Below are 26196 nucleotides of genomic sequence, written 5' to 3'. Positions count from 1 at the left end.
CCTTGGCCCAAATTCATTTTACAAGCCCACTGGTAGGGTTGGCTAACATCAATATGAACTTGACAAACCCACTCGACACAGCCATCCAAATCGAAATTCATCTGATCTGAGAGGTGGATCCGTCAACGCCAAGTATTGATTTGCGAGAACCGATTTTATTGGTTTGAATCGCAGGTTCTCTATCTAAACTCTAAAGATCAAATTCTGACTAATCCTATGATTTACTTTTTCAATAGTTTATTAAATATCTTATTTACCTTTTATCTTTGATATTTTGGTTATCATCTAATCCGAAAATACAAACATGATGTATAAAAGCAACAAGGTTTTTGTAATTTATATTTTGTATTAAATCTTCATATATATATATATATATATATTTCCTTCTAATCTTCATGTTTCGTTTAAATAAATACAACAAATGCTTTAAAGTTTGGTACCTTAATATTGAATAGAAATTGAACTCCCAAATTTTTATTTTTTATTTTTTTAAAAAGATAGTCATTCTTTATACTTATCCGAAGCTATCCCTAGCTGATGATCACTACTTCTATACGACTAAAAATACTTATACAGGTCATGTGATTCTTTTTCCTAGTATATATAGGTCAAGCAACTCCATTTACTTGTAATAAATTTGCCACTTTAATCCCGATTGGATGCTGCCATGTGACAACTCCTTGAAACATGGAAGCATCCTATCAAGTCTAGTGCACAGGATACTGTATCCAAGCCGAACCCATCACTTAATCATGTCAATATCAGGTCTAATAAATTGAAGAGTCCACGGAGTCAGGGAGAGGAAATAGTGAAGACTAGTATCACAGAAGGCAAACCAACTGCTGTGGACAAGAAGACCTGCATTTGCGCTCCAAGCACTCACGCAGCCTCATTCAAGTGCCACCTACACCGAACTAATGAAGCACAAAATTCATCATCTTCCAAAGATAGCAATAATAAGAGCGATCTGAACTTGAATTCCAAGAAAATTCACAGTAAAAAATAATTGATGGTTTAACAAGGTATAAACAAAATAATTGATGGCTTAACAGATTTAAAAAAAAAATACATACAATAATCCAATCCATTTGTAAAAGATTGAGGATATCCATATATAACAAATTTGAATGTGGAGTCTGTTTAGTAATTGCATCTCTAGATTACATACATACATACATACATTCTATAATTCAATCCAAGAAAGGAAAAAGAATACATACAAATACAATCTGCATGAACTAAGAAACTTGCAAAGCTCTGACTCGAGCAGTCAGTTCCCTAACTTGGCTCCTCAAACGCTCAGGATTGCAAAAGAAATCAACAAACACCCGCCTTTGGAGCCCAACTCCCTGAGAATGATGTTTTACAATCTGGTGCCAGAGAATTGAGATAAAATTATCAAATATACAATAACAGGATCAGGCCTCAAAAAGCATGAAACATGCGAGCACTAACACACACACACACACCCACCCATTAAGAAATATCTGGGCTTGTCTACTTTTTCTTTGACAACATTCAGGCTATTAATTCAGTTACTTGGCTTTCATTGGGAAGGTATATGTGGATAACTTGTTGTGAAGGAATCCTTGGAAGCTATAATGGCTTATGTTTTTTCAAATTTTTTTTTTTTCCTCTTTGCAAGTAACAATAAAAATATGTAAAAGGACAGGTCAAGAACTAAGGTTACAGTTATCCAAAAATCCATAAAATAATTTAAACAGCTAGAAATCTAAATCCACAACTGATCTGAAGAATATAAACTTCAGTCTAGGCAATGAAAGCTTGAATGAAGATGTTCTAGAATCTGTTCTGGTATTTCTCTCTTCATGAGCACCAACAGAAGGAATAACCGTGCAGAATTAGATATTCCACTACTCCTATGTCTTCCAAAGCAAACTCTCCAACAAGCCAACAGATCCACCGCAATCAAAAGCAAAACCCACATCAAGCCAAACAAAGAGAAATCCAGAGACCAATTTTAGTTAAGTGACAACTACATCCTAAGTAGAACCATTAATGAGTTGAGCTACATTGAGCACTAAGGTGTTCAAGCTTGGTTCGTTTATTTTACTATCAAGCAAGACCTGATTGAAGCTTATTAGTCATCAGGCTCAATTTTTATATTTAAGCTGAGTTCATTAATTTCAAGAATAAGCACCAACTTTTTCATGAAATCTGTTGAGTAAATTATTTTTACTACTTTATGCAATATTTATTTAAGCAACCCATAATTCTACATTTGTTAATTCATATTAGCCACTAAACTATATTCTAAAAATTTGCTAATAGTTTTATAGAACTGGAAATAAATATGTACAAATTTATGTGATCTTATGGCAACATTTCCATTCTTTTTTAGATTTTGCAGGTTTTTAAAATTCTTAAATCGTAATTCTATAGGGGAAACCTTTTCTATCCCTCCCATGTACATGAGCATACTACGTTTTCCTAAAAAGAAATTCTTATGTATATATTTTAAGTTTTTCAACATAGAGTGGCCTGATAGGAATCTAGATTGGAGACCAACTAGAAGTTAGATGCAGAATCATTTTCGTTGGAGCTGATTGATGTGGTAAAAACTTTAGCTGGACAGAGATATAATGTCTATGTTCCATCTAAAGAAGTTCAATCTTGATCAAATATCCTGAGAAAAACCTTTCCGTAAGAGAGACTATTTAAGAGATGTCCTGGGAAATCTGAAGTAATGGATGGCAGTTAATGGTAATTAATTACACTGTATGAGAGTCATAGCACCTCAGTTTCTAATTTTCTCTCTTTACAATTGTCTTGGTGATCAATGAGAGTTGTTCCATAGTGACTTCTGCAATGGCAGCTTTGGTGGGTGCAAACATTACAGAGATTGCAACTCTGTAAAGTTACATTAGATGTGGTCTCTATTTTTTTTTTTTTTTTTTTTGGGATAGGTAAGAAAAATTATATAAAGAGAAAACTACTCCATCGAAGAATTGAAGTACGCAAAGAAAATATTTACGAGCAACAAAAATAAAACAGAATTATGTACAAGAGGAAAGGGAATCTAAGAACAACGGAATGGATTCCCTAGAGGTAAATCCGCACTCACGTGACGAATCAAACAAGGTTCTGGCAAATAAAGCTAGGAGCTTGCCCCTGGGAAGCATCAAATCTTCAAAAATGAGATTATTTTGCTCCCCTCAAATAATCCAAATCACACAATGTGGTACCAAATTCCAAATATATGAAGAGTGCTTGCCAAAACAATTCCTCCAACTGGCCAATAAATCAATAACCCTCTTGGGTAAAACCCAAGCAACAACAAACAATCTAAAAGCAAAACTCCATAACCTAGACAATAATTGCTTGGTTAACTAACAGAGCAATTAAAGTAGCAGTTTGTGCTATTGGTTTGTATGGCTCACTGATCCATATGGTTGCACCCCTTTTTTGGCACTTCAGTCCAATTTTATATCTACTGAAGAAAGTTCAGAAAACCAGATCTACAAATTCAAGCTAACAACCAAGATTGATGGAACCTTTCTCTTCAAAAAGTAACCTCAATCAAGGCGAGGACACAGCACAGGGTGGAAAGGAAGAAACAACAAAAGCAGGGATGAGAACTGACACAGCAGATTTGTTTTGGAGCTAAAAACCAGAACAGATTGTTATTTGGTTAATATGGTCATGAGAACTGGCCATTGCCAAGAAAACATGTACTGCATTCTAAGATATGGTGCATCCTTCATTGGACCTTATCTTGTACCACAAATTCTTGGGCTTCATGCCATATGCAGCAGCAACATCTGCAAAATTCCATAACCTGGCATCTACATGCCTCCATAACAAATCTTTGAAGGAGGAAGAACATACAACGGATTCTGAAGTTTTCTGTTTCCAAATCAAGACTTCTCTAATTACAACTAAGAAATTGTCCCCCAATGTTTCTCAAACTAGTCTTTTAGCAAATATTTTGCGTGCTTTACCTGGCCAAGCTACTTCTGATTGGTACTTCTAACTAAGTGTAGCTTTAACACCTCAGAAATTTATCGACAAGCTTAAAGTGAAACTTAAGCCTGCCCATGATCAACCAAACCAAGATGGTCCATTACTTAATTACACTTCACAGTTCACACCGATTCAAGGATGACAGATTTGACACAAATATGCTGAAGGGTGTTAAATAATTGTGATTCCAAATTACTTTAAATAACAACTATCTTATTTGACTTTGGATCCCAGAATTACTTATTTGCACATGTAAAAGTTACAGCAGAAGCAGAAGACCAATAAGCTTTCTCACAGAAAGGGTATAAACACTCTAATTAAAGCCTATGACAGTAACATCTCTTTTATTTGGGTGGAGGAATTGGTTTGGGAAACATTCTTTAGAGAGTTGGAATGTAGTGCCACTATGTTTGATGTGGTAAGTGTGGAAGGAATGCAACACTCATAAGAAAAAAAAAACTCTAATTAATGCCAAAAAAAAAAAGGGTTTCTCAATTTCAGTATGCAGCTTGCTAAAATTCATTAAAAAAATTATTAATATGAAATACTAGGAGACAAGCTGCATAAACCATAGGGGGTCTACGATGTATTTCAACTTATTCATAAAGTTAGAAATTATAGATTATCCACAATCAAAGTATGCTGCTTACTAAAATTAATTAGAAAAATTACGTTTTTACATTCACTGTCCATGTGAACTTTACATTGTAGACTAATCAAATGTGTACAACATCGTACACATTTGCATAAATAGCAGTCAATATTGTACACTATTCATGCAAATGTGTACAATTGTGTACACTTTACATGAATAATGAAAACATATAATTGTCCAATTCATTAATAAAAAAGAATATTAATATGAAACGCTAGAAGACAAGCTGCATGAGCCATAGGTGGTCTACGACGTATTTCATCTTTAAAAAGCACATTTATAGTTACTGATAAGAATCTACAACTACAGAATTCACAATCTAAAGAAGAACTCATCAATAGTCAAAGAATAAATAGGTTTACCTCATTTTTCTTGAAGTGCTCAAGTGTCACCTCTTCAACTGCAGCAGAGAGTTTTGCATTGATCTTTTCCATTTCATCAAGCTCTTTCATCAATGGCTGGAAAAGACATCATATGTCATAGGACAAAACATACAATTAAGGAAACAGAAGAAACACCAAAAGCCAGCTGTAGGACACTGGATCAGTTAGAATGTGAAGTAAAAAAATAACATGCCTGCTAAATATTTTTTGATAAGCAAACCTACTAAATAGGACTTCAGTTCAGTTAGAAAATCTAAAATCTAATGCATCAGGAATGAGTAGACTAATCAATAAAACCATCTTTTAAGAAATATCCTTGAGATCACTAGAAAAGTAACCAAAAGTTCTTCATCATCCCAAATGCAAGAATGCAAGCCTTCATTTAAATCCACTATTAGCAATATGCTCATGAAATGCACAATTTAATAAAAATTTATATGCAAACCAATGATATAACTGAAATTAAATAATAAGGCTGTGCTTGTTTCGACAAAATTTCTGCATTCGTGGCTGTTTGGGGTGACTAAAATTGGAACAAAGTTAAACTCTTCAAACTTATCATATATCTCTTTTTTTGGTGTGAATTTTGAAAATCTAACCATTGAATTTCATGTTCCTTATGTTCTTAACATGCATATCAAATTTCGTTCAAATTGGATATTCTTTACTATTCGATCAATAAACTTATTTTTTATACACAATTTTAGATCAGAAAAATTTGAAATTTTAACATTTGTTTGATGAAATAGCAATTGATCTTTGATCTTCTTGAAATTTTACATGCATGAAGAATATGATAAAAACATGCAATCTAACGGTTAGATTTTCAAAATTCACACTCAATATAGAGATATATGAAGAGTTTGTAGAGTTTCTCTCCACCTAATCATCCACCCTACCCCACCAACTGACCCAGCCAACCACTGCAACCAATCAAACTGCCATGACCAACCAAATACTACCACCATGACCGATCAGACCACTGTAAAATACAGCTTCCTTTGTTCACCTACCACAACCACTGTGAATCCGAATCTCTCCAAACCCAACTTCATTCACCTCCATAAACCACTGCGAAACTTGATCTCAAGATACCCACTTCCATTGTCCTCCCACCCAGCCATCAACATCAGCATTTCTTTATTATGTAAATTATTATTATTATTATAATATATATTTTTATCAAAACTAAACAATTGTATTCAATTATTAAAGTCACGTAAAATAAATGATAAATTTTTTTTTTTTTTTTTCCTCTTAAAACTTTTGGCCCTTAAGTTTTAAGATGACAATGTTCTAAATTTCTTGAAACTTTGATATTAGATGTCTACTTAAAACAAACCATATTAACTATATAGTGTCATATATCTTGTTCACAACCGGTCCCAAGCCCAGGAAAAGGAGAGTTTGGGTAGGTTGATGGGCAATGTAAAACTTAGTCACTCATCTATGAATGGATCCAATATAATCTTGTTGAGGATCTATAGCTGAACCCAAAAATTGGGGACTAAGGCTTCGTTGATGTTGTATTACACAAGCTAAAGCACGTTATACAATGTTTAAGACTTAGATTGAGCTGCATAGCGCATGCATTATATGTAAGACCCAAATTTAATTATTAAAACAAAAAATTATGAATTATGATTAAAATAACTAAAAATAATAATAATGAGACTTCTTTTGAATTTCTTAATACTCTAGGTGATTGAGTTTTAGAGTAGTAATTATTTTAAATTTCTTAATTGGATATTAAGTTAGAGTTGTATTTAATATCATGAGTGCCAAAAGGAGAGTAGCCGTTTGATGTAGCTACAACTTCTAAGATCCATAATTCCATACTAATCCCTAGTTTTAGTCAAATAAAAAATCTTTAATAAAGAGGCACACTTTGAGAAAAGAGAGAGTACCAACTTGGCTTAATTACAGTTTCTAAGACCCAATTTTTATTCTATAGTATATGATATATTTATTGGAAAGGAGAACATTGCCATTGTAACACACACACACACAAAGAGAATTAATCCTCTAGAAGTCCCACTGGATGTTTAAGATAAACTAAAACTTGAAATCATTATAAAATTCTCCATTGATTTCTGTTCCAAAAGCTGGTTTCAGTTTTAGTCAAAAGTTAGGAGTAAATGAGATGACATGTAAAACCATTGTTGTTGGGAATATAGTATCAATTGGTGCCACTTCTAAAAAAAATAGTAGTATCATATTTTTAGCAAAATCAACGCTAAAGAGAACATAAACTAACAAAAAATTAAAAGGGAAAATATAAAAAGAAGAGGGAACGAATAGTCACAGGCACAAAGAACCAATTTTAACAGAAACATAAGGTGTAGAAGTGTAGTGATGAAGGTTGTACCCGAGGTGTCAGTATTGGTTGTGCAGTTGTTGAAGATGCAAATAGTAATTGCTGCAGACTTTGGATTAGAGTGCACCTGACACAAAATAAGCAAAAAAAAGACAGCAATTCAAAATTTTGTTCAACACAACTACTTTTATACATGGCTCAAAACGTATGACACATGAAGCAGCTGTTTCTTGGCAGAGATGGTAAAATCACTGATATAAAGGCCAAGGAAATATGTCCATGAGGCCAAAATGCCAAATAGCATCCAAAGAGCATGGTAAAATCAATTTAAAAAAAAGCTTGTTACAGAAAATCTGTCAGGACAAGATTCTCTCCCTCCCAAACTTCTTTATTTTTTTGCTAGGTCAGCCATGCAACCAGTGGAGATTGATCTCAAGACAAAACCCCCCACAGCTCCACCCCATTCTTACAGCGGATAGGAAGTGTCATTTGAGCTAGCGTTTGTTGATCCCAGACGTTTCAGAAATTGTCTCATCCGTATAACCTAGGAACAACATTTGCTGACTGTAACTACTTCAATCCTATAGCACCCTCAGTATGTTATTAAACAGACTTTCTTGAGATCTTTGTATTTCTGGATGACTGCTATAGGCAGTAATCATTCCACTAGATTTTTCAGATTTGTTGGACTTCAGATTGGAATTCATCAGAAGTAGTTCTATTACACTTCCTGTGTGTAGTTGAGTCATCTCATCTTTCAAATATAGATATTGTTATTAAAAAAAAAAAACAATTACAAACATCTAGAACAACACCAAACATGATAATGGTTAGGGCCGTCCAGACCAACCCAGCACCTGATAGAACAGACCGACCTGGCACCACCCGAACCGAAACTGACTCGATCTGAGTAGCTAGCAGTCTCCGATCTGAGTAGCTAGCAGTCTCCAGCGGGTCTCAGGCATCAAAAACTGAGAAGTGCAGGTTGAGTGGCAGTTTTGGGTTTTGAAACCAGACGGAAACTGAACTGACCAAACCCAAACTCGCTGGAAACTACCATCCCCCTAACCCTCGTCCTCCCTCTCTCTCTCTCTCTGCCTCAGATCTGTCGAGATCTGGCAAGATCTAGACCAGATCCTTTGAGATCTGAGCGAGATCCGTTGAATTCTCATCGATATCTGGCGACAAGCTCACTGCCATTGCTTTGTCGGTTTTGCCTAAAATCGTCTGTCATCACCCAAGCCAAAACTGACTCAACCTATGCTTAGTGTCGGTAGGCAGTGGGTGTATTTTTGCTCCATCAGATCTGCTCGGTTGCGGGTTGAGCCCAAACCCGATTTGACCCAACCTGTTGACAGGCCTAGTCATGGTGTGGATATCAAACCAGTTTTTTGGAGCTTGATGGAGGCATACTCTCTTTTATCTAGTTAGGTTTACCATAGAGCATCTAGATGAATTACAATTGAACTCAGGTGCATTTGGGCGTATAAAAGGGAAGCAAAAATTCATTCATGTAAATATTGTATATAGTTCATGTTTCTATTAAACTTACATTACTTAAAACAAAATAACGTAAGAATATTATTAATAATAAAAAGATTGCCAAACCGAGTACATTGGGGATGTACTATGGAGGCACGTGGAGGATGGGATTGTGGGTTCAAGACCCAGCAGGTGCATGTGTAACTTACCAGTCAAAAAATAATGTAAAGTAGTCCTTAAACAAAACAGGATAACTCACAGCTCATTGATACATCTATTTCTGTCTTCTGGAAGAGAATTCTCAAGGTCAGATTGAAGGGCCATCAAGTCTGAATGAAGACTAGATATCTGCTGGACAATGCCAGGAGCTGATACATAGGTTGAAAACCCAGCTTGAGCATCTAAGAAAATGGCCAAAGCAAGAATACAATTAATATACAAGCTGGAAAACAAAAATAGCTGAAAACAAAAAATTTCCAGCAATCACTTGAATGGATAATCTGGTTCTTGGAAAGAATGTATGATCATTACTTGAATGAATACTTAAAAGGTCTCTAACACCATGCAGAAAATTATCCTTGTCATCCACTGCTCCTTGTTCTTGTACATCAGAAGCAGCTTGAATCAGTGCCAGGCAACGACCCTATCATGGATATACAACATCATAAAGTACAATATGTACAATAAAAGAAAAGAACGACACTGAAGTATGTATAAGAGGACCCACTTCAATCTAAAAATTCTGGAAATCCTAAAAAATCAAAAGAGAAGCTCCCAAAATGATGATGAGAAAAGAAGAAAGGGGAAAAAAAGACATCTAGAACAAGAATTCCAGAGTGATTTAAATCACAACCTTCCCTCTTAAAAGAAAATTCATATGTAGAATATAAAAGATACATAAGGATAGAATGGGAAAAAAAAATAAACATGACCGACCCAGATTAGTTTGTTGAGGATCCATAGCTAACCTAGGGCTCGGTTATTTTTATTAATTATATAACAAATACAAACTTATCGAAACATAAATATAGGTGAGATCCTTATATGGTGACTAAAGGAAGAAGATACAAAGGCTATCAAGAAAACTAGACTCCATTCCTCATTCTAGGTACAGGTTCATAACTTGGAAGTGCATGGTTTGACACCAAACACTAAAAAGGTCCAATCCAAAACAACTGGCCAAGAAGAAAAAAAATAGAAATTCAATCCATAAACTTCCCCTATTACAACTAGTCGTACTCGGTGCACAAAATTGCACTTTTGCAAGGTCTGGGAGAGGTGATTGGCAGTCAACCTTAGCCCCCAAATCTTTTGGGAGAGGCTGATTCCCAGAAACTTCCCCTATTGCATTTGCAAATTTTATTAGATGCCAAATATGTGGTTATTCTTAACAAAAATGGTGGAAAAACCTATTTGCAAGTGTGACCTCCAAGCCATGGCATTCATGGTTGCCCAATGGCACAGGGTAGGACACTTGCACGCACAAGTATTTTACATTTTCCTTTTGATCTCCTAGTCAACCACATCCAGAAGAACAAAATAAAGCCTGTTATACTTCGAAGAGTATGTGTCTGTGTGTGTTAGTGTCTGTCTATCTCTGCATGCCCACAAACCACGTTGAGGCAATGGCTGTGAGTGACAATTGAGATCATATATATACCAAAAACAAAAAAAGGATCTGAGAGAGGGGGAGAGAGAGAACAAAAAAAAAAAAAAAAAAAATTAATATGTACCACTCGGCCTTTGGTTGCTGAGACGTATGCCTGCAGTTCTGACTCAATAACCTTAACCAATGAATATGCTCCAAGCATGTTCTTCTTTTCCAGCTGACAAGCAATTTTTAAGAACTGATGCCTTGCGAGTTGATTGATAAGGTGATTTATGAACTGCCAAAATAAATTACAGATGTAATATATCTAGGATTAGATACATGCAGATAATTCAAACTCTTCAATTGTTTAACACTATTATTATTCATGCTGAAGTTAATAGTGCTGAGTACCAAGAACATAATAAAATTTCAAGGGAACCAGACCCTGTAAGTACGAAATTCATACAAGTAAAAAATAAGCCAGCTCAAACAATTGCTTCCCATGTTTATAATACCATATATTTCTCCAAAATAACAAATTTTATTAGCACCAATTAAATTGAGTTGAGAAAGTGAAATGGCAAATACAAAAGAGTGAAAAGCCAAGAAATATACTTACGCCTCCCACTCACACATCTCCAGCCCTTCCTTTTTTTTTTTCTTTTTCTTTTTTTAAGAACTTTTCTTCTTATTTTCTTTCTTTAATATTTATGAGAAGCCACCTTGGGCTATATCATCAGCCTTCCAGTCATGAAATAGTGTTGTCATCAAAAAGCATGTGTGAATTCCTTCACCTAAGCATTTTGGACTTCTATGTTGGTGTCTATTGTCTTCTTTGAATTGAGAAATGACAAAGTATTTCAAAGTGCCCTACACCACCCATGCCTTTAGTAATTGTTGTAGGACCACATGATATGTAAACAAAATTCAAGGTAAATCCCCTACGCACTCAAGCTGAACCAGTCATGAATGCTTACCTTTCAATTCCTAACTTTTAATTTATCAAAACCCATTTCCCTAAATCGATTTAAATAATTTTTAAATACAGTCAATCTCCCAGTTCTTTCGAGATTACCTCTTTGATCCACTAACTAAAACTGCAAAAAATATCAAAAAAGAGTTCTCATTTAGAAAGCTTCAAGTAAATGATATAAAAAGCAATTGAACCATTTTGGACTTCTAGGGCAAACATTTGACTAAAATATCTTTAGCTACATAATTTCACAAGCTGCTACTCCAAATCCTGATTAGCTACCATCATGACACAAGAATTTATCATATTTCAAACTCCCAACAACATTTGGTGTAGCAAGAAATGGATTGTTCCACATGCACAGCTTCTACTTTTCTCCTACCCATACTTAATAAATTAACCTAGAGTTGCACTAACAAGAACTTCCTAGTGAAAAACTAAAACTTGAGACAGCTCATGGTATTCAATTATGCATTTTATCAACATTTATGAAAGAAAGAAAATTGAATAAACATGTAGAAATAAAAAATAAAAGCTAAATATACCGCTTTTTGCCGGCCAATATAGTACTCCTGGCGCATGACCTTTAAATCATAATCACCTAAAATTTCACAAAGTTGAATTATATTAATTTTATAACAAAAATTATTAGAACAATAATACAGGTAAAAAAAAAAGTAAAAAAATTAATGCATACTTTCTTCTGACTATTCTAAAAAGGGAAAGCTACCAGAAAATACCTTGCAAAATGTATGTGTCCTGGAGTTGGGCAAGCTCCCAACAAAGATCTGGAATAGTCTTCAGAGGGAGGAAAAAAATGAAGTTAGTACAAAATATAAATACAACCATAAATACAACCACAAACTGAGCACACCTTCTGGCATGTAACAAATCATTTAAAGCACGCACAAACACAGCCGTGCAAATGGGAAGGATATAATAGAAAACCCCAAAGAAACAAGAACGAAGGAAAAAAAAAAAAAAAAAGAGAATATCTATACAATATATACTAATGTAAGCTTAACAATTAATTTTGCTAAGCATTGTGCCACGTCAGCCACACTTATTTCCAATTCATTCGATCTCCCTTTTTGCTCTTCTTCTCCTTATTATTTCCCACCTTAATGCCTTATTGGTTACACTTCCTCCAACCTTTCCCCTTCCTTTTTGCCTCTTTTTCTCTGACTTCTCTACCTTACTGTTACTATTCATCCAACCCTTCCTCTTTCTTTTTTCTTTTTTTAATCTTCTTCTCCCATCTTCTTTTCTATAAAGTTGATATTCTATCTCCCATTCAATCCACATTTTTAACACACAAAAAATGTGATTACTCACTTCTTCTTTTTTATTTTGTTTTCCTTCTTTTGGAGGATTTATTATTTATTATTTATTCCTTGCAGCTCTACTTTGGATTGATGAGTTTGTGTTTTTGATAGATTTACTTTGGGTTGATGCATTCTAGTGGTGTGTTTTTTATTCCCCATTACAAGTCCTCTCTCTCACCCTCTGATAGCTTTGGTTTGATTTTAGTTTGGGTTAATACTTAGTTATTTTAGAAGTGGGAATTTTGAATTTATATATATATATATATATATATAAATCTACATGGTAATTTATTTGAATGCAAACTATTATTATTCGTGCTGAAGTTAATAGTGCTGAGTACCAAGAACATAATAAAATTTCAAGGGAACCAGACCCTGTAAGTACGAAATTCATACAAGTAAAAAATAAGCCAGCTCAAACAATTGCTTCCCATGTTTATAATACCATATATTTCTCCAAAATAACAAATTTTATTAGCACCAATTAAATTGAGTTGAGAAAGTGAAATGGCAAATACAAAAGAGTGAAAAGCCAAGAAATATACTTACGCCTCCCACTCACACATCTCCAGCCCTTCCTTTTTTTTTTCTTTTTCTTTTTTTAAGAACTTTTCTTCTTATTTTCTTTCTTTAATATTTATGAGAAGCCACCTTGGGCCATATCATCAGCCTTCCAGTCATGAAATAGTGTTGTCATCAAAAAGCATGTGTGAATTCCTTCACCTAAGCATTTTGGACTTCTATGTTGGTGTCTATTGTCTTCTTTGAATTGAGAAATGACAAAGTATTTCAAAGCGCCCTACACCACCCATGCCTTTAGTAATTGTTGTAGGACCACATGATATGTAAACAAAATTCAAGGTAAATCCCCTGCACACTCAAGCTGAACCAGTCATGAATGCTTACCTTTCAATTCCTAACTTTTAATTTATCAAAACCCATTTCCCTAAATCGATTTAAATAATTTTTAAATACAGTCAATCTCCCAGTTCTTTCGAGATTACCTCTTTGATCCACTAACTAAAACTGCAGAAAATATCAAAAAAGAGTTCTCATTTAGAAAGCTTCAAGTAAATGATATAAAAAGCAATTGAACCATTTTGGACCTCTAGGGCAAACATTTGACTAAAATATCTTTAGCTACGTAATTTCACAAGCTGCTACTCCAAATCCTGATTAGCTACCATCATGACACAAGAATTTATCATATTTCAAACTCCCAACAACATTTGGTGTAGCAAGAAATGTATTGTTCCACATGCACAGCTTCTACTTTTCTCCTACCCATACTTAATAAATTAACCTAGAGTTGCACTAACAAGAACTTCCTATTGAAAAACTAAAACTCGAGACAGCTCATGGTATTCAATTATGCATTTTATCAACATTTATGAAAGAAAGAAAATTGAATAAACATGTAGAAATAAAAAATAAAAGCTAAATATACCGCTTTTTGCCGGCCAATATAGTACTCCTGGCGCATGACCTTTAAATCATAATCACCTAAAAGTTCACAAAGTCGAATTATATTAATTTTATAACAAAAATTATTAGAACAATAATACAGGTAAAAAAAAAAGTAAAAAAATTTAATGCATACTTTCTTCTGACTATTCTAAAAAGGGAAAGCTACCAGAAAATACCTTGCAAAATGTATGTGTCCTGGAGTTGGGCAAGCTCCCAACAAAGATCTGGAATAGTCTTCAGAGGGAGGAAAAAAATGAAGTTAGTACAAAATATAAATACAACCACAAACTGAGCACACCTTCTGGCATGTAACAAATCATTTAAAGCACACACAAACACAGCCGTGCAAATGGGAAGGATATAATAGAAAACCCCAAAGAAACAAGAAAGAAGGAAAAAAAAAAAAAAAAAAAAGAGAATATCTATACAATATATACTAATGTAAGCTTAACAATTAATTTTGCTAAGCATTGTGCCACGTCAGCCACACTTATTTCCAATTCATTCGATCTCCCTTTTTGCTTTTCTTCTCCTTATTATTTCCCACCTTAATGCCTTATTGGTTACACTTCCTCCAACCTTTCCCCTTCCTTTTTGCCTCTTTTTCTCCGACTTCTCTACCTTACTGTTACTATTCATCCAACCTTCCTCTTTCTTTTTTCTTTTTTTAATCTTCTTCTCCCATATTCTTTTCTATAAAGTTGATATTCTATCTCCCATTCAATCCACATTTTTAACACACAAAAAATGCGATTACTCACTTCTTCTTTTTTATTTTGTTTTCCTTCTTTTGGAGGATTTATTATTTATTATTTATTCCTTGTAGCTCTACTTTGGATTGATGAGTTTGTGTTTTTGATAGATTTACTTTGGGTTGATGCATTCTAGTGGTGTGTTTTTTTATTCCCCATTACAAGTCCTCTCTCTCACCCTCTGATAGCTTTGGTTTGATTTTAGTTTGGGTTAATACTTAGTTATTTTAGAAGTGGGAATTTTGAATTTATATATATATATAAATCTACATGGTAATTTATTTGAATGCACCCACCAATTGTGAGTAATACATAATTATAAAGTCTATCTTTTATGCCTTTGGTTTCATTTTAGTTTTGGTTAAGATAATATTATAATTTTGTGATGAGATTTGAATATCATGATAATCTTCTTAAGAGAATGAGTAATTTGAAATTTTAAAAAATGAGTTATAGAAAAGAAAATTTAGGAAAACATAACAAACAATGACACAAGTTAAAAGAATATGGACCACCTTGAAAAAGAGCAATATTAATCAAACTCACCCAAATAATAGAATGATACAACAGTAGAGGCAAAGAGATAGAAGATACTTCAAGAAATTGTTGCATTTCTAGAGAGAGAGAGTTAAAGATATATATGGGGGATATTTCTATGCAATTATGAAGGAGAAAGGGGAGGAACTAAGAAGAGAAAATTAATGAGTGTTAGAATACATGTTTGGTGGCACTGAAGTCTATATTGAAAAATATTGAGAATATGGCAGGCAAGATGTAGAAAAACTGGAACTGGATACAGATACAAACCTCAGATAACAACTTCTCTTCTTTGTGAAAAAGATTAGAAAGTTCTCCCACCAACTCAGAATGCTTTCTCCTGCTTATTATAGAATATACTCATTCATAAATTTTTTTTTACCAAGTTATAAACATGAATTAAGAGGGAAATATACTCGTACATACATACATACATACATACATATATATATACAACATGTAATAGCAGAAACAATAATTATGTTTTCAAGAATAAATATACATTTCTAGAGAATCAAAGATCTATCATATTACACATGCACACACACAAAAAAATTTTTTTTTTTTTGGGGGGGTGTGGGGGGGTGGTGTTTGTTTTCCAGCTGAAAAATGTATATCATCAGGCAAGAGCCTACATTGCAATCCAACTCAATAGGCAAAACTTCTACACTAGCAAACTCCTTGACTAGAATTAGCCAACCTTTGTACAAAAGTTATTTTCAAATCTAACACCACAATGAGACACATTGAAATGCATTGGAGAACCTTAACTGGTTCAAAACCACAAGGAGGCCCCTATCAACCACTCTAGAATCATCTACTTAATTCCTTCATCACCGCATTAAATAGCGAAGAAGGAAGCACATAACCCTGCCTAAGCCCACATGTAATACCAAAAACTCTTACTGATAGAATCCATTCACAAAATTCACAAAATGTAATTGGAAAAATTCCCTGTGCTTCCTTTTAATTAGAGTAGAAACTTCTTGAGCTTATATTAGTAAGAACATAATAAGCTCTCAAATTCTCCAGTAAAATTTTCAAATCTACTACAAGCCTATGGTTTCAGTGGTTGAGTCGCATCACTGTTATAGGACAAGTCAAGGGATCAAATCCTATGAAATGGTTGGGGCATTAATTGGGGAAGACTTTGCCTCATTTGTAGATAATTTTGAGCATCAACATCCACCCACCTCAACCCCCCCAACCAACAAGCATTAGAACAAGGAAAAAAGATACAATTCTCAACCTTTGATAAGTGACTAACACTTCTAAGATTGTTTAAAGCATAATTTTCTATAACAAGCTAAAGAATTAAAGACTTCCTAACAACCTAAGGCAAAGCAAACCTATTTGAAAAGTCCTAAAGATATAAAAGAAATGTCTGGCATGCCACCAATGAAGGTAAACGCTAAAACTTGATCAAAATAAAAATTACATGTCGCCTCACAAAAACCAGGCATTTAATTTTATAAGGAAAAAAACACCTGGAGTATGTGTTCTGTTCAAAATTCCTACATATCCAACAACCAACATTGGGCAGCCATCAGTCCTTGGAAAATAGGATTTTGAATCAAGTTTCAGCACGGTTTCCTTTCTACAAGCATTGGCAATAATGCCTGTTACATTTGAACGATATTTTGCAAAGTGCAAACCTTGCTTGATTCTACTCTGAATATGTGTCGAAGCTCTATTTAGAAGTTTCCAAGCATATCATTTTATTTAACACTTAAAAAACCATGCTTAGTGATTTAAAAGTTCACATATGCTCTAGACGTGGATCTTGCAAAGGCAATACAGAACCTAAAGTTAAAAAGCCAAACGTCTAAAATAGCATGATGAATTGACAAGTCAAATATGAAACTTATACCTAAGAGAATGAAAATCAAGATGAATGTGAGCTTCATCTGAAGATACTTGAGATTTAAGTGCCATTAGAATAGCTTGCTGCTTAGCATTCTCAACTTGGGCCTCTACCCATTGTCTTTCACTTGTTCCAAATCTGTCACAACATTGAACAGCCAGTAAACTTTCTGAAATTAGACAATCGCATCTAGAGAGATGAGGAAAGTATAAGAAGAAGAATAAGAAAAAAGATTAGAAAACCAGATGGTGGAAAACTCAAGCCTCACAAATCAGAAACATTGTAGCTATTTAGGGTCAAATAACAAGGAACCAAAACTTCATGCAACACAAAAAGAACTAAAAACAATAAAATCACTTAGGAGTCAGCACCTAGGGTTGCTTCTACTCAGCACTCAGCACCAATCAGGAAGAGAGAGAGAGAGAGAGAGAGAGAGAGAGAGAAATCTTCATGAGTTAGCACCAAGGCCTTTTGGGGTGTAAGCATAGATGTGGCTAGCGCTTTCATCAGGCCATTACACAATTGAATTTTCACTCTTGGTTTGTTGAATTTTTAAAATAGCTTGATACTAACTCCAACCAGCACTAGGAGCTTATTCATAGATTTTATACCCACTTGGTGCTAACTCCAAGTAAGCTAAGTGTTGATTCCTAGATTTAATTCGTATCATTTTGTTCTTTTGTTACTCTTCCACAAATTTCTTTTGGAGTTTCATTCTACATCAATTTTGGTATCAAAGTTCATTATTCTACATCATCATTTATATCAATAAAGGAAAGAAATAACATTTAGTACTGTGGGAAAAGGAACAAGTACTCTAAAATGTTATTGGGTATAAATCACATACATAGAACGAAGCCGTTGCAATTCAGATACTCGTTGATGTTGTGATTTTTCCAAATCTGCTGCAAAGTTTAAACAAATTACTTTAGAATACTACATATAGCAACGTAGCATATTTAATGACAATGTGATTCCATATTAAAACTTGTATTTATGCATAAGTATCAAGATAAATGCATCAAAGTCATGACAATTCAAACACACAGTGATGATGAGATTTCTCTTAAAGGGGAAAAATACAAAGCTAAAAACATAAGACCACCAGTTTTCCCCACTTTGATAAACATTTGCTATGAGCAGGGAAAAACAAAGTTTTCTTTAAAATTAACAGGCAAAGTTAGAACTTTGATTCACAAATATATCAATAACATGAAGTCTAAGTTGCAGCATATAAACCATGTACTTTGATTTAAGTATTCATAACTTTGTTCATGAATCACTATTATAAAGAGACAAATAAATTTTCTAGTGGAAATAACCAACTGTTCTATCCAAGGCCTTTAATGAAGAATAAATCTTCTCAAAAAAGAAAAAAAAAAAAAGAACAAGAGAGTTACCCTTAATCTTCTTTCAAAGAAGCAGAAAAATTCTAAAAATGATTCTTAGCCCCTCCCCCCCACCCCCAAAGAAAAAGAAAAATGGAGATAGGAATATGCAATACTCAAGATCATCTTTCTAAGCAAAAGTAAATAGGTTGAAATAGATAGATTGCACTAATTTAACCTCTCTTTTTCTTTTTCTTTTTTGTAAGTAGATCGCACCATTTAACTTCAACACCACAACCCTATGATGACTGATAATTAATATATGTAGCTTTTATAGTATATATTCCAATATTAAATATCTTTAAACGAGATATTACTGAACAATAATATACAAATATTAATTATCAGTCTATTTTTTTCATTTTTTGAAATTTCATCTTTGCAAGCAAATATGAAAAATTCTTAACAGATTAAAATCTCAAGAAAGCAAAACAAATTCTGTACACACTCACATGTGCATGCCCAAATTGCCATCCAATAAAAATGATATAAAAGATAACTGAAAATGCAAACAAATCCAGATATATTGAAATCAAAAGTAAAGCATGCACAGTGCACACATAGAAAAGTCAAAAACATGGGTTATAGAAGCAACAGGAAAGGATACCTCGTATAAAGATATTTGAGATGTCATCAAGACTCACCCAAGAACATTTGGATTTTCCCTCCTCAGCAACCAATCGGAAAGGACCCTGTTAATAATCACATAATAAGTCCATACAAGTATGTAACATCCAAAATATTATACTAAGTGTATGTTTGGATCGCACTAAAAAGGAAAAAAATTTGCGTTTGGCGTTTTTTTTGTGGGTCTCGTGAACACGAGACCCGCAAGTACAAAAAAACGCAAATCTAACTTTAAAATTAGGTCCTACAGCACTATTCACACATTTAAAAATTATTTCGTTATAGTGTTTTCAATTTTTAGTTTTCAGCAATAAGCGGTATCCAAACAGATCCTAAGTGCTTACAAACAGAACAAAACCCTAAACTACTGTATCACACAAAAGAAGACAGAATGTGACGGAGAGATCAATTGTGGAGGAAGGATACAGATAGGAAGTTATGGTGTTGAATGTGGCAATGGTGTTCAGAGTTAGTAGTGAGTTCTTATAGAGTTGGGGTATGGACATATGTAAGGGGTAGATAGGGTTTATTCTCTAAATTTGTTCGATATGAGGTAGGAGATGGATCTTGAATTTGATTTGATTTTGGCACGACCTTTGGCGTGGAGATATGTCATTGAAAGTTTCTCTTAGAATTGTCTCACATTGCAGTGGACAGGAATGCAACAGTAGAAAATTATTTGGATTTTTCAACTGTGTACATTATGTGTTCATTGGATCAGTTCAGAAAAACTGAGAATTGGAACCTATGGTTTCATTTTTGGATTTTTTGCTTGAAACTAAAGCAAATAGGAAAGGAGAAAAACATACTTCTTACATGTGAAAGCATAATGGAGAAACTGCTTGAGTCCATTATTTGGATATGTGGTGCCTTGACCTTGTCAAGCCAAGGCCAGCCTTAAACGACAAGGCATAGTGGTACATTAGCATCTCATGGGTTCTTAAGTCCCTCAAATATGGCCAAACCAAAGCCACTATAATGACCAATATCCCACAATAAGGTTGGCATGGTGGGTGTCCAAGAGCTGAAAACCATACTTCACCTTAAAAGGCATACTAGGACACATGAATTATGATGCCCAGATCATATTTATGATGCAAAACATAATGGATTTTTTCATAGCTATCCACTTTTCCTTCTCTGAGAATCTGCTCCAATCTACTCAGTTCAATCCTTATTTTGAACCATGACATCCATCTCTCCACATACTAGACACAACAGCTTGTTTTTGATAAGTAAGGAATTCTATTAAAATGCGAAAAAAAGGGGCACAACCCTATTGTAAAGCCAAAAGGGAAAAGAAAAGAAAGATTACAAGACTCATCTAAAATTCAATCAGCTAGAAAACCCACAAGGTTTCACATGGAAAATTAAGTAAAAAATCAACGTCCATTCACACATTCATTTAAGGTATAAGAATATCAGTTGCACTGAATATAGCTCTGTTCCTTCTAAAGTACGCCTAGGTGTAACAACTTGTTCCAAAATGTGTTCCAAAGTGGCCCTTTCTCACATGTTTCCTTCCATACATTCAATACCTACTATAATCCAAATTATATGGACCCTGAACAGTTTTTTTTTTGATAAGTAAGAAGAATATATTATTGAAAAAGGAATAGCAGGAAAAATAAATAGAGTTTACGGTAGTGAACAAAGAGTAAAAAGAAACAAAAAGAAACAAGCAGCCATACTCATAATACATCTATAATTCCATATATTTTGTACCTTAACTTCCATCAAACTTCGATTAACCCATGCCTACACATGTATTGCATTATAAAATATAAATGAAGAAAACAATATCTATAAGTTGGCAAAGTTAGAAATTCCTACGGTAGGGGAATTGTTACGAAACAGAATCTCAACCTCACATTATATGCTTCAAACTATTCACAAGTTATTACTAATTTTCTGTAATTTACTATAACAATAACAAATTGTCACAAACATGTTACACATGTTATTTGATAAGCAAATATTTACCAAAAAAAGAACAAAAACAAATAATAGCAGTTCTATCTACATACTGTGTCCAATTGCTTAGCAAACCACTGATTTAGCTCCTTCATACAAGATGAATCTCCAAGCAAGTATGGATGAAAGTCTGAGTATGCCAAATAGATGCCCTCTTCTGCAAGATATATAGTATTATAATCTCATCAACAGCACATAGCAAGGAAACATAGTGATACATACAGACATTAAGAAAACAATTTTATTCTATTTATTTTGAAGTGTCAGGGACAATCTGTAAGTTTCTGGTCACTGCACATGGGTTGCACTATTGGTCCATTGGGTCATATTTTGGGATTTGATTATGTTATTGGATTTTATTTGTGAGTTAAGTTATTTAGTTTGGGCTTAGTTATCTAGGCCCAAGGAGCCCAAGTCCTATTAGGCTTAGGTATTAGTCAACCATTTATATGGATGTAACTCCACATATGTCTGTGCTTAGTAACATATATTTTGTTTACAGCCAGTTCTAAGCTCGAAAAATGGAGAAAAACTTAGTCACTCTATAAGCAACTTGCTGCATCAAACCCCAGATGCAATGAAAAGAGGGCAAAGGTTAGCTAGGGAATTCCATATAAGCAACAAGCTAAATCAGCACTCAGGTGTAGGGAAAATTGGGCAAGAGTTCTTGCGATAGGATTTGTATAGACACTTGGAATATAGAATCTTCAACAAGAAACTAATGGAAATAGTTGATATAATGATTAGGATGTGATTAAACACAATGTGACTTCAAAAACTAAGTGGGTAAGTAACAAATTTAGAGAAAATGAACATAGGGATAATAAATTATGGTATACTGGAAAAAATTAAAAATTAGAAATAGGGTAGAGATAATCATTAATAAAAGTTTTAAAAAAGAAGTTGTTGAGGTTAGGAGGATAGTGGATAAAATAATGTTAATAAAACTTGTTTTAAAGCATTCACATAAGTCCTTGTATAATAGAAAAAAGTGTAGAATTTACACAATTTTGCCTAAAAATGACTCACATCAGTCACGTGTATAATAGTTGTTTATTCTTTCTTTATAGAGGATGAAGGAAGAGAGTGGATGGTGGTTGCTGTGTGTGAAGAAAGAGAAAAAATTAAATAAATTAAGAAAATTTGATATTTTAATAAAATACAGTGTAAGTGTGATGCTTTGGAAGTTTGTCTCTCTTTTTTTTCTTCTTCATTCTAAAATTCCAGAAACTTGAAACCTTGCAATCACATATTGATTTGTCACTTTTAAAACCATAAGATCTAAAAATTTAAAATTTTAATAACCAATCCATCACCCCAAAAATCCACTAAAGGCCAAAATACTATTCTCGGGTTACTGTTCACAGCCCTGGAACCGCAACTCGAAGCACCCCCAAATCCTAATATTCCATTTCACAGTCAGAAATCATATGTTCCCTACTCATTTCTAACACTTTTCCCACCAAAGGCCAACCTTAACTCTATTAAAAGTTCAGTTTTCAGAACTTCCAAATCAGATTTGGTTCGTTAACCTTTATCCTAAGTCATATTGTCAGGGTAAAAATGTGCTTTTTAAATCGGTTTCTAGTTGAGCATGAATCAGCCCCATAATCTCCTATTTCTTACACATTTTTTACAACCCAACATTCGTCAAGCATAAACCTTTAACAGGTTTCATAACACAGAACAGATAAAGCAATACCTGGACCTTAGGTGGATTCAGTCAAGATGAAAACCAACAATTTAATAGATTATAAGTTTAAAAACCCAAACAAAACATAAGCTAAGGGATCAACAATGAAACAACCCACCAGGCCAATTAGTTAAAAAAGTAAAATTTAAAGTTTCCACCAAAAACAAAAACTAAAAATGAAAGTAATGAATGAGCTAGAATCTGGATTTAGGCTCATTAGGCCTAAACCAAACCCAAACATGACCAACCAACCTTTTTTGACAAAGGGTCCAACAAACTCATTAGTTCTGAAATTTGAAAATTAGGATCAAATATTTCACATGTTTTGATGGGGAATGATGGGGAATAATGAAAACAAAAAGGAATTAAACAATGAAGTCACTTTTAAAGTTTTCAAATGACCAGTGAAAGTAAGAGCACAAGGGATGGAAATGAAAACATTACCATCACCAGAGTGATAATGAGCCAACTCCTGTGCTATAGCAGCAATCCTTCCAAGAACTGCATTCATCTAAGTCACAATTAAAAAATTCAAATAAACTTCTTAAATGTTCAAGCATCAAACATATTGCCAATAGTATTTCTCCTTAAAGAAATGAAAACCGGTATCAACAACATAAAGCAAAGAGATGAAATGTAACTATGACATTCTGATTTATCTAAATAAAACTATTCCTCTGCCATGCCATAGAAATAAACACATTCAAAAAAGTGCAAGAATCTTAAAACCAGGAGCAGTCATGCAACCCAGAAATTGAAAATTTTAAGGACTATGAAATTTAAATGTATATTGGAAAAGGCCATTCCTATCCAGGACTAATCAAATTTGCATAGTTTATATCAAAACAATCATAAAAGTGAACAAGTTTAAAATATATTCCATTTATCATAGCTTACATACCTCTAAATTTCTCGCTGAAAGACTATCATCTAGATCTGTAAGGTGTCCATTGACAGTAGATGTTGCAGCAACCCGTGCCCGTCTCCCTTGGATTAAAGACGAAGCCTGGCCAGTGAGCATATCAAATTGAGACTGCAGATGCCTGAGTTGTTTCTGCAACTCTAAAGCTTCAGCTTTATATGCCAAAGTTGCATCCCTAGAAATAAATTATAATTTTTAAGAATTTTTTAATTAAAAAATCAGCATTGGAAACAGGATACTAGAATTTCATCATCACTAACCCAAAAAATTCACCACAAACACATCAACAACAAAAAATTTCATCAAAAGCTTAAAGATAGAGGATTTGTCAAGTGCTGCTCCCAACTAAGTGAGGTCCTAGAAGGGGTGGCTTGGATAAGGTTTTACCTTCAGCATTTTTTGCTTTGAGTGGGCACACAAAATGTGTCATGTCATAATGAACCTAACACTATGTTTAGTTAATATAATAAAGCGAAACCCAAATACAGCCCAGAAGATAATTGTTGAATTCAGTATCAAATTAAGACATAGAGACATATCATCCATCATGATTCAAACTCACTAAAATTTCTGCTCCTAAAATGAAACTCCATTTCATAGTATCCAAAATTTTGGACTACAAAATCCTTGCCCCACATTAAATCCATCTACAGATTATATCAGAGAAACAAAGTATCAAACTCTATGTGCATACCTTAATCCTTTGTTGCAAAAGTAAAATTATAGAACTATTATTTTATTTATTATTAATTAGAAAATCACGGAATTAAAACAACCCAAACAACATCAACCCACCCCCCCAAAAAAAAGACAAAAAGGAAGAGGAGAAAGAAAGAAAACAACCCAAACAACAATGTCAAGATACAAATCCATTCAAAACTTCTTCTTTTTTTTCATAATTTATTGAAATGGCAAATTGTGATTAGGGCTTTCTTTCAGATGGGCATTCTTTTTGTTCACCAATCACAATGCATTTTTCAACAATTATTATATATATATATATATTTAAAAATTTTGTGTACCCTGGCCTAGACTTAATTATTAAAACCTAAATACACACCATATCCCATAAGTTTAAATGTAATCAGGCTCAGGAAGCTCATTCAAAAGAAATGTCGCAGGAATTCGGGCATGCTCATAGGACTCCATCATATAGTCCTTTGCCCTCGCCTTGTTGGTTAAAAGTTTATCGGAAAAGAAATTTACTTCAACAACTAAGAGTGCTAACAGTTAAGGAACAGCATTCTCTTCATTGCAGTTGAAATGGAGGGATTCCATTTGACAGTAATGATTTTATTTCCTGGATCTGAGAGTGTGTACAGAAATGACACGGCACTCATTACATCTTCAGTTCCGTAATATTTATCGAAACCATGAAAAAAAGGCACAAATCATGCACATTTAACTGAAAGAGAAACTCAAAAAAAAAAAAAACATACACTACAACCACTATAATGCAAATTTCATACATTATTTGTCGATCAAAGCGATAAATGTAGAATACCTAATATCTTTCAATCCTTCTTCAGCGCCAAAAAGTGCTTCCTGGTTGTCACGTCTAGCAGAAAAGGCAGAAATGCTATCAAAAGCAAAGTCCAAGTCCTCTCCCTGTAATTCACTCAAAAAAATTCAAATTCAGTATTTATTATACACATTCAATAAATAAAATCAAAGTAAAAAAAGAAAGAAATCAGTACCTCCAAGAGCTTTCCTTCTTGCAGAAATTGCTCACACCTGTAATGTAAAAACGAAATTAAGAAACCCTAATTGAAATGGAGAATAGGATAAAGGGAAAAAGGAGAGAGAGAGAGAGAGAGAGAGAGAGAGAGATACTGAGAGAGTTCGGAGAGGGAGAGGACGTTGGAGAAGCGGAGACTGGAGCAGATCCAGTCGAGGATGGGGCGAGCGTCGTCGTATTGGAAAGGCCATTCGAAGCTGTCTGGGTCCAATCCCTCTGCTCCTGCGTACCCCAATTCCCTTAGCAAAGAGCACACTCTACCTCCGCTCATTCTTTCTCTCTCTCTCTCTTTCTTCAGATCCTACTACGCATTTCTGTTTCCACACAGAGAGATAAATTGAATTGTGTTTTTTGGCGCCGGCCTTCTTGTTGCTATTATTATTGACACACTCTCACTCTCACTCTCACTGTGGTGGTGTTGGTGGGTGCAATTTGCAAAACAAAATGAGGCTTTGGATTTTTGTTGGAGGAGTGTGAAAGTGTAAAAAACTGAATCAACTGTGATGATTTCTTGGTTTTCAAAT

At 34.0% G+C, this 26196-nt stretch overlaps 1 protein-coding gene across 2 annotated transcripts; it reads right to left on the bottom strand.

The window, feature by feature from the left end:
* Positions 1-1087: 1087 nt before the first annotated feature.
* LOC112003375 (AUGMIN subunit 3) lies at positions 1088-26196 on the bottom strand. Of its 2 annotated transcripts, none has more exons than XM_065776983.1 (18): positions 25768-26196; positions 25632-25668; positions 25439-25542; positions 23914-24109; positions 23457-23523; positions 21373-21476; positions 19326-19410; positions 18178-18235; positions 17337-17468; positions 15737-15806; positions 14354-14411; positions 14158-14213; positions 10555-10707; positions 9353-9464; positions 9081-9222; positions 7391-7466; positions 5002-5097; positions 1088-1370 (listed from the first exon to the last, which is right to left on the bottom strand). In XM_065776983.1, the coding sequence occupies exons 1-18, from the start codon at positions 25941-25943 to the stop codon at positions 1239-1241; spliced, it is 1854 nt and encodes a 617-aa protein (XP_065633055.1). In that variant the 5' UTR covers positions 25944-26196; the 3' UTR covers positions 1088-1238. The 2 variants fall into 2 exon arrangements, with proteins under 2 accessions (XP_065633055.1, XP_065633056.1); XM_065776984.1 differs by having other exon boundaries at positions 18178-18232.

Source organism: Quercus suber, unplaced genomic scaffold (assembly GCF_002906115.3).
Source record: "Quercus suber isolate HL8 unplaced genomic scaffold, Cork oak 2.0 scaffold_146, whole genome shotgun sequence".
Lineage (NCBI taxonomy): Eukaryota > Viridiplantae > Streptophyta > Magnoliopsida > Fagales > Fagaceae > Quercus > Quercus suber.
The sequence above is the reverse complement of the archived record's forward strand: the minus strand, read 5'-3'. Positions and strand labels throughout refer to the sequence as shown.

What these genes read in the sequence shown, in the direction of transcription:
- LOC112003375 (XM_065776983.1), bottom strand. Translation starts at nt 25,943, where the DNA reads ATGAGCGGAGGTAGAGTGTGCTCTTTGCTAAGGGAATTGGGGTACGCA. An exon ending in TTTCAGCGAGAAATTTAGAG is followed by an intron (nt 23,524 to 23,913) that starts GTATGTAAGCTA and finishes ATTGTGACTTAG; the next exon opens with ATGAATGCAGTTCTTGGAAG. An exon ending in GGACACATACATTTTGCAAG is followed by an intron (nt 14,214 to 14,353) that starts GTATTTTCTGGT and finishes GTGAACTTTTAG; the next exon opens with GTGATTATGATTTAAAGGTC.